The sequence below is a fragment of the Salmo salar genome, chromosome ssa12, assembly GCF_905237065.1.
Source record: "Salmo salar chromosome ssa12, Ssal_v3.1, whole genome shotgun sequence".
Classification (NCBI taxonomy): Eukaryota; Metazoa; Chordata; class Actinopteri; order Salmoniformes; family Salmonidae; genus Salmo; species Salmo salar.
In genome coordinates, this window is record NC_059453.1 from 65,695,435 (window position 1) to 65,705,108 (window position 9,674).

A 9,674-nucleotide genomic window follows, 5' to 3' on the forward strand; every position below is an offset into this window, starting at 1 on the left:
GAAACCATGTTTGTCTTCGATACCATTCCATTACAGCCATTATTATGAGCTGTCCTCCCCTCAGCAGCCTCCACTGGTGGAAAGTCCAGGCGTTTAATTAAAAAACATTCTAGAAATCAGAAATGCCACTATACTGTCATGTGTGCATGGCTACAGAAGCCTATAGGTTGGGTCTCAATTACATCCCTGCAAGTTATAAGAACAGCATTTCATAAACGGCACTGTGGAAAAGGTGATACGCTTCAGTTTGCTGCCAAATGACTGGTTTCACATCTCCAGTGATGATAAGGTAAAACAGATCTAAAAGAACTGTCATTTACATTTCCAATCCCCTTATCCAGATGAACTCATTTACCTAGCTCTTATTAACAGCTCGTATCAATTTGTAAATTACAGGGCATGGAGAATGGTGTTATTTGTTGGAAAAAAGTAATGTTTTTCCACTTGGAACTGACAGGTTACTCGACATTCATTGTTCCTCACGCATAAAGGTGGTGGAATTCAAGTCAGTCAGAATATGCATATCTGTAAACACACCTCTGCCACACCTCCATCCCTAACGAATACCTGGCTGGCACATGCATTTCCCCATGCTTAAGGTCAAGGTCAGAATGCGGTAAAAATTAAGTCCCATTTAGGAACTCCCCCCCTATGTAAATAGTTAATGATTCATTCATAAAATAATGTAGTGTAATGTCTTTTTTCCATAAATAACACACCAAAATACAAACAAACAATAAAGGGGTTTATTCATCATCACTGCCAGCACTATTATCATCATCACAATCATTTCCATCAATGATAGGGTCTGCTCTGTGTGTATTAAGACAAGAAACAAGTGCACCAATTCATTTTTCCTCAGGTTTGAATGTTTGTTGTAACAAAAACATAGCAAAAAAATGGTGTGCATATAATATTTATAAAAAAAGTAAAATAAACCGTTTACATTATCAAAAAAAAATAATTCTCTGAATTTCCCTGTGCTCATTAATATTGATTAGGGTTTTATTTTAAGGACCCACCCTGATTTAAAGCATTGTTCTAAAAGCAGAAATTAGATGAGGCTGTGAATATTCATTATGTACAAACATCAATATTTTTGAGCACAGGGATACCTTAAAGATGAAGAGCCACACCCCATTGGTCTGACGAGTCTTTACTTTTTTCTACTGCGATTGACTGGTCACACCTTTGTCCCTTCTCTCTCTGTCCTGTGATGCACACCCTCCAAGAAACCATGTTGACAGTTGTGATCAGCGTAAGGGATGCTTGGGAATTTTCTTAGAACTGTGTAAGTCAAAAACATGGCTGTCAGGTCAAATGAAAACTTCTAGGTGAAAAGACAGAAAGTAAAAGACAGACAGGACTCACGTTTTTGAGGAACTCCTCAGCAACGATACGGGCCCTGGCGTTGACAGACAGCTTCATCTCACTGATCTCCTTGTCGATCTCTTCCATGAAGTGGATGACAAAGTCCACCAGCTTGTGCTTGTACATCTGCTCTGTGTGGAAGTTGGTGATGAGGAAACTGATGTCATAGCCCTGCGGACAAATGAAGGAGAGGGGGAGAGATAAAGGAGGGGAATGATGAGTAAACACTGTGTGAGACCGTTTTGCTCTTTGCACTGCCAATTGTTTATGTAAATATTTTATTTGAAAGTGTGAAAATATGACCGCTTGAGTTCTCTAAGAGGGGAACAAATATTCTCTTAATGTTTCAACTCAAACTGTTGGTTGCACCACCAGTCCCTCTCATTTCTCACCTCCACTGGTTTCCTCCTCAGGATGAAGAAGTTCTCTGCTCTCATCATCATGAAGCGCATGAACTTATGGCACAGGATCTTCTCAATCTCATCTGCCTTCAGGGACACAGCAAATCACACAGCAGTCAGACTTAGCACCCACCAATCACAGGCTACAGCTGTAAAAGCCAGCAATCATACACCAGGTAGTAAAAAACAACTAATCACAGTATACATTTCATGTCTATGACAAACCAGCACACAATCATCCTCACATAACAGGGGGAAAAAAAGGGTAGAGCTGAGCTTACATCTCTGCACTTCTGTTAGGGTAACGACAATGATGGAGGAAAAGATAGGTGTTCCCTAAATATGAATAAAGCATGAAAGTCACCAAAATCAAGCCTGTTAACTGCACAGAAGGACAAGTTAAACACGTTGGAATAAGTAGTCTCACTGACCTGCTTGACAGCGATGCTGACTCGGACTGAGTTGATGGAGCCCTCGATAAGAACCTTTTCCTTGTCATTACGACTGATGATGACTGGCTGCAGCAGCAACTCTTTGCTGCTCCTGAGGGGGATAGCATACACCAAGGTCAAACACCTGAAAACACACACTATCCCGCACACAGACACACAGGGACTCACCGGACCTCCACCTCTGGCTTGTTGTGGCGCTCCACCACCTGAGAGGAGAAGTTCTCCAGACAGAGAGCGGCCTGCAGCGTGGCACGCACAGCGTTGAGGTACGGGCGCAGAGTCGCTGTCTGAGGGAGAAAGAGAGGAAGAAAAGTTAGAAGATGAGAGAGGGGATCTCCCCCATACACTCCGCCAAATACCCCTACCACGCTTTACTTCGGTACTATAACGAAGAGGCCCCTTCCCTAAATCCTATTTTAAATCCAAGAGGGGGAGTGAACTGGACCGCAGCCTCTGCCTCTCTTACCACCTCACTATCCTCTAAAACTATTAGCTAAAAAGGCCCTTATCCTTATTCCTACACCACCATCTCTCCTTACAAACTGAGGGCAAAAGTACTGTCAGGCATGCAGGCCTAGACCTGCAGCTAAAATTCTTTGCATACTGTGTCTTCCATAGCAATGGCTCATGGTTGGGCTGACAACACACAGCTCAGCAGTGCGTATTTGATACTGCGGTTTCTAACAGCTCAACACTGGTTTGACCATCACAGAAACTCAAACAGTCAGTAAAAGTTCAAATAGGCCTAACAACCCAAATGCAAAACAATAATGTTTACTGTGGAACATGAGTGAAGTCACCATTAAATTGATACATCCAGGAGTCCCTCAAATTGAAAAAGAGGAAGTATATTGACCACATGAGTAAAGTGCATTCGGAATGTATTCAGACCCCCTTTTTTTTATTTAACTAAGCAAGTTCCCCTTTGACTTTTTCCACATTTTGTTTGATTACATCCTTATTCTAAAATAGATTAAATAGTTTTCCCCCCCTAAATCTACACATAATGACAAAGCAAAAACAGGTTTTTAGAAATGTTTGCTATGTTTTACATTGAATAATGCCTATAATAGATAAGGATGGTGTGTACACATTGGCTCTGGCCTAAGGCCAGTAGAGTGCACTGCCATTACATTCATTTTCAGGATGACAATATCTAGCTACTTCAATCCAGTCTGCATCTGATTTGGGCCGAGAAAACATTTGATTTGAAATGTTATGTCACATGCGACGCATACAACAGATGTAGACCTTACCTTGATCCTCACTCATAAGCCCTTAACCAACAATGCAGTATTTCTTTTAAGTATAAAAATATTTGCAACATTTTTTTTTTATTATAAACTAAAGTCAAATAAAGTAACACAAAATAACAAGGTTATATACAGGGGGTACCGGTACTGAGTCAACGTGTGGGGGTTAGTCGAGGTAATTGAGGTAATATGTACATGTAGGTAGCGCTAAAGTGACTATGCATAGATAAACAGCGAGTAGCAGCACTGTAAAAAAGAGGGTCAATGCAAATAGTCTGGGTAGCCATTTGATTAACTGATCAGCAGTCTTATGGCTTGCAGGGTAGAAGCTGTTAAGGAGCCTTTTGGACGTAGACTTGGCGCTCCGGTACTGCGCGGTAACAGAGCGAACAGTCTATGACTTGGCTGGCTAGAGTCTTTGACAATTTTTAGGGCCTTCCTCTGACACCGCCAGATATAGAGGTCCTGGATGACAAGAAGCTTGGCCCCAGTGAAGTACTGGGCTGTACGCAGTACTCTCTGTAGCACCTTGCGTCGGATGCCAAGCAGTTACCATACCAAGCGGTGATGCAACCAGTCAGGATGCTCTCGATGGCGCAGCTGTAGAACTTTTGAGAATCTGAGGACCCATGCCAAATCATTTCAGTCTCCTGAGGGGGAATAGGCATTGCTGTGCCCTCTTCACGACTGTATTGGTGTTTTTGGACCATGATCGTTTGTTATTGATGTGGACACCAAGGAACTTGAAGCTCTCGACCCGCTCCACTACAGCCCCGTCGATGTAAATGGGGTGGACATTTCAGTGGGCAAGTCTTATTGCAACCCTATGTGTGTGAAATGCAATTAAGAGAAATCTAGACTTTGGACCTACCTACTGCAAAGCAAAAATAATTCAGGCAAGATGCAAGTGCATAGCTAGCTAGGTGGTGAGGACAAATGAAAGCAAATGTTGAGACAGGTCCCTGCATACCTCTTAAATACCTAGGCTGGCTGCCTGAGACTAGAGATTTCTGCTAACTAGTTAGACTCTTCTACCAGCTTGTCTTCGATATATTTTCAATGTGGCATGGGGATCTTTACTCATGGCAATCATTTTTTTTATATACCAGCTTGATAGATGACGTAAAAGAACGTGAGCTCCCTGCTTCACCATTACAGATTGCTAGCTAATAGTTACCCCAAAATGTATGTTTATATTTATGCATACATTTGAAAGGATACTTTAGTTTACAGTATTTGACACTAAATTCCAAACTAACAAACTAACCTTGTATCTAGCTACATCACTGGCTAAAAACAGATTCTCACTTTTGGGTGGGGATGCTAACTGACGTTAGCTAAGCTAGCTAGCTACCAAACCAAATCCAGCAATAAACATACACATGAACGCAAGCAAGGATCGACATACTGCTCATCGTATGACTGATGTTGAAATAATGTCGAAATGTCTTTATTTTCATTGTAAAAATGATAGCTACATTCTCTTACCATTTCTCTGTATCCGCTGGGGGAAGACGGAAGTACACTTACCAAGGCTCTTCCGTGACCCTCTGCGCTCACTGGAACATACTATGTACAAAACTTCATAGGGGAGCCTATATCGTTAAGACAAAGATTTTTCTATACAATTAATTGTTTGAATGTAGCAGACAAACATGTAATACTTTTTTTATTTAAAAAAAATAATTGTTGGTGGTTTTCATTATTCGGTTACACTATTTCCCAATTTATATAGCATGAGAACATTTTGATAATATAATTCACGAGTAGCAAAATGTTCATATAAAAGAGAATTCTGAATTATTTTGGATTCTCTCATTCTTCATATGAGAACAGTACTCAATCTAGAAATGGTTAAACTGAATGATAAGGATTTGTCTCATTATTCGTATCAATCTAAAACGTGTCTGACTGGTGTTTTCTTCCTTATAAGGTAAAAGGATCTCTCCACTATTTTGCCAATAGGGGGGAAACTTACAATGGTCTGTTTCCATAATCTTAGTGGGTTTTATGGTACAATAATCTGATTCTGTATTATTAACGATTTAATTTTGTGATTCTAAAAGAGCTGCTGTGTGCAAGCTAGGTGCTCCAGAGCCAGATTCTGTCCTATTAGATATTTGCATTTGTTGAGTGTGCAGGCCCCATGTGTAAATTGACTAAACGACATATGATCTTGAAAACGATTGTACCGTTACACACTTAAATTGCCCTGTTGTGTAATTAGCTCCTACCCTCAATCCACCACTAAAGGCATGTCATGTGAACGGACAACAGAAGAGAATGAGAGACTCTGAAGATGCTGTGTAGTAATAGAAATAGAGCAATCGAAGTTGTTTTTTTTTGGGGGGGAGAGATTCCATTAAAAAAATAGAATGACACACCAAATAAATATGTAGGCTACATGTATGCACTGCGGAGGCCCGTTGGAGGCTTGACAACTTAAGAACATCAGAATGTTGAAAAATATATATAAATGAATGTGTCTGCGTTGATGTTCATAAAACTCCACAGACCTGCTCTTGCACAGTGGAACCCAGAACGATATGTGACCACTTGATTACAGCGACACCATTTTGCCAAGGACACCCAAACCAGAGTAGCCACCACAAAGCCCAAGAGCCTGACCCTTTCTGGAAGTTGCTGTAGCCCTGCTTGGGATATTTAGCCTATATTGGCAATTGGTTGAGACACAGGGCCAGTTCTAGCTTGGTAGGCTATGTCGGGGTGGGAAAATGGAAATTGGGCCAAGTTGGAGATAATAATGCATTTAGGTTATAGTTTCTAAAAATATATATATTTTAGAGTTTGAGATGCATGAATACACCACACTAAAAGCTAGATTGGCTGTTTTAAAACGAATTGCCTGCACGATTTATGTTCACTACTTTATTAAATCTATGAAAATCAATTATATACATTGATAGTTCACCGCTGTTTTCTTTTATTCTGGAATAAGGTATATTGTAACCATGTGTTCAAGCTATTCAAATCAAAGTCATTTCAGAACCAAAGTGTTCCAATCGTTTACAACACTTATCAAGATCTGTTGCCGACACCTAATAGTGCTACTCATCACAAATAGATACTTTACACAATGGTCCTCGTTTAGTAAAGTTCGACAAAGCTTAATCAATGTCTTGCAAGATCACATAACAATTAGCATTTTATGTAACATAACCAAATATAATAGCATAGCAGGCCTATAGGCTAATGTTAATGTTACACCTATCGAGATTTTAGGACGGTTAGCTGTATAGTTAAAAAAAAAAAAAATGTATGTGCCAAAACTGAGCCACTAGGCAGGATATACACTTTCAATGAAACAAAATACAAGGTTAAGTTTGTTAATACCATGCGCTCCAATTCACTCAACAGTTTTTGCTGCGACACATAATGTGTCTGCTAATACAGGACTAGTAAGGGCCAAGTGCATTACATTTGTAATTTTTATGTCATTATTTTTATCAATTGCGACTTTTCAGCGGGCGCTGCAACACCTTCTTCCCGTGGCTATGAGACCAACCAGAAAATATGAAGCTGAACAATATGGGGAGAAACTCATTGAAATTGCTTGTCTCATTGACAAACAAACGAGTCCAACATGCATAATTAAAGAAAATAAGCTACAATAGTTTTCTGACATTGTTCTAAGTATAGTAAAGAGACAGTGGAGGAAATTATCCTCACATTCAAATCTAACGCCTTAAATACAAATGTTTCTATGTTTGTCACAAAATGCAAAAAAGACAGTGTTAAGGTATTTATTTACAGAGATTGACAATCACTTCAATGCCACCTTTCCTGAAGAGACAATACAATGCTCATCAAATAGACCTAGTCTTTTAAACCATCAGTTTCTCAGAATTACAAATACACTTTCGCAATGTTGTCAGCCACCTCGAAAAGAATGAAAAGCCACGATTAGGATTTCCTGGTCATATCCGTAAGGGGAAACCTTTGGGTAAAGGTAAAAACATATGTGTTACAATGTAACATTTTGTAGCAGGGCATCTCTCGGACTGACAAGTGACAACATAAAACTGGGGGCGTTGCCTGTTATTCAAAGCAACACTACACTCATGGTCCCTCTGACAATACGCCACTGAGGCAATCATTGCCTTTCAGAAAATAAACAAAGAAAACAACTTTTAACCTATAATAATCCGTTGATTATGCATTGTATGCCAGTGAAACAAACCATGGAAGAAAAAACTACAACAAAAGATGTATAAAAATAAAAATCTCAAATAAAGTTCTGTATTTGATAGCGACTAGGCTACTTCTTCCTCGGTGACTTGGCTGGTGGCTTGCTGGCCTTCTTCGGCTTCTTGTTCTTCTGCGCAGCGCTCACCTTTTTGACACCCAGTTTCTTCAGTTTAGCCGCGGGCATCTTTGCATCTGGTGCCTTCTTCGGGCTGCTCTTCGCCTTGACTACGGTTGCCTTCTTGGTGGTCGATGCTTTGGCAGTTTTCGTGGTGTTCTTGGCTGGCTTGGACTGTGTCTTTTTCGGTACCCCTTTCGCGAACTTATCTTCATTGAGCCTGAAGGAACCGTTCGCCCCCATGCCCTTTACTTGGATCAGCGTGTTGTTGAGTACCAGCGCTCGGATGGAATACCGCAGGTAGGTTCGCCCATTCTGCTCATCAAACCAGCTTGCCTTCTTGGCTTCATTATAAATTTTTACCAAAGACGAACCGCTTCGCTCATTCAACTTTTTGACAGCGTCTAGCACAAGAACACTGTATTTGCCAGGTTTATTCTTTTTTTTCTTATTTTTCTTTTTCTTGGCTGGTTTAAGGCTACTTGCCACTGGAGCCTCCTCCGCGTTTATAGTCACCTCCACCTCGCTTTTCACCATGACGTTTCCTTTGAAACCAAGGTGGTTCTGCAATGCACTGTTATCACCGTCGGGTTTGCTGTGAATGTGGGTGTGTGGTGGATTGGCTTGCCTATATAACTACCAAACGGACGTGATTGGGAACAACAACACAGAGTGCGGAAATGGTATGTTGGAATATGTGCTTTTAGATTTTTGTTTGGAGGTGATTTTATCGTAATTGGACTGGTCGTTATTGTATAACCAGCAACTTTTCTGAAGCCTAAGCGATGCATTATGTTCTGTATTGCGCTCACATCGGTCCATGTCGAAATCTCAAAGAAAACAGTGGATGAGCAGAGGGCACTCCACACTCGCAGCTCCAAATAGGAGGGGGGCACCCACTTCAGGAGAAAAATACTTGAAAACGGTAAATGATTTGACAAAATACTACTTGCAAATCAACAGTGTAGAGTATCGCCATTCGAAATGGATCAATGATATCCCGATTAAATGAAATACCACTGCAACACAAAACGTTTAATTCATGTAAACTAACACAAACGCCCTCGCGTGGCAGCCTATTGACAAATCGAGATTTATTCCCTATCATGCGCGGCACCAATACTATTAAAAGGATCGGACCCTTTTTAGCCCCCAATTTTCGTCTAAAATGACATACCCAAATCTAACTGCCTGTAGCTCAGGACCTGGAGCAAGGATATGCATGTTCTTGATACCATTTGAAAGGAAACACAGAACTTTGCGGAAATGTGAAATCAATGTGGGAGAATAACACATGCGCTTTTTTTCATCATCTTTGAAATGCAAGAGAAAGGCCATAATGTACTATTTCAGGTTAGGCCGCAATTTAGATTTGCCACTAGATGGCAGTGTATGTGCAAAGTTTTAGACTGATTCAATGAACCATTGTATTTTTGTTCAAAATGTTGTATCAAGACTGCCCAAATGTGCCTAATTGGTTTATTAATACATTTGTTCATAACTATGCACCCTCCTCAATTGCATGGAATTCTTCCACTGTAATAGCTACTGTAAATTGGACAGCAGAGTTAGATTAACAAGAATTTAAGCTTTCTGCCCATATCAGATATGTCTATGTCCTGGGATATTTTCTTGTTACAACCTTATGCTAATCACATTAGCCTACGTTAGCTCAACTGTCCCTCGGGACATACACACACACACCAATCCTGTAGAGGTTAATTGACCCTGATTATAATGTATCGGCATTCCTAACAAATCCAGTTAATGCACATAATTAGGCAAAATCGTTTAAAATGTGGTTCCAATCATACAACTTGTAGAGTAGCATTAGGGAGAAAGTATCCATTAAATAATTATAGGCCTATAAGAT

General features: G+C 40.3%; 2 protein-coding genes across 2 annotated transcripts; both read right to left on the reverse strand.

Moving 5' to 3' along the window:
- Positions 1 to 732: 732 nt before the first annotated feature.
- Positions 733 to 5,037, reverse strand: LOC106565555 (actin-related protein 2/3 complex subunit 4). The gene is made up of 6 exons (XM_014132813.2): positions 4,966 to 5,037; positions 2,393 to 2,511; positions 2,204 to 2,315; positions 1,764 to 1,859; positions 1,372 to 1,542; positions 733 to 1,287 (listed from the first exon to the last, which is right to left on the reverse strand). Exons 1-6 carry the CDS (start codon positions 4,966 to 4,968, stop codon positions 1,282 to 1,284), a joined length of 507 nt encoding a protein of 168 aa, XP_013988288.1. The 5' UTR covers positions 4,969 to 5,037; the 3' UTR covers positions 733 to 1,281.
- Positions 5,038 to 7,227: 2,190 nt separating this feature from the next.
- h1-10 (H1.10 linker histone) lies at positions 7,228 to 8,418 on the reverse strand. Its single transcript, XM_014132812.2, has one exon. It carries the CDS (start codon positions 8,336 to 8,338, stop codon positions 7,757 to 7,759), a length of 582 nt encoding a protein of 193 aa, XP_013988287.1. The 5' UTR covers positions 8,339 to 8,418; the 3' UTR covers positions 7,228 to 7,756.
- Between the last annotated feature and the right edge of the window lie 1,256 nt (positions 8,419 to 9,674).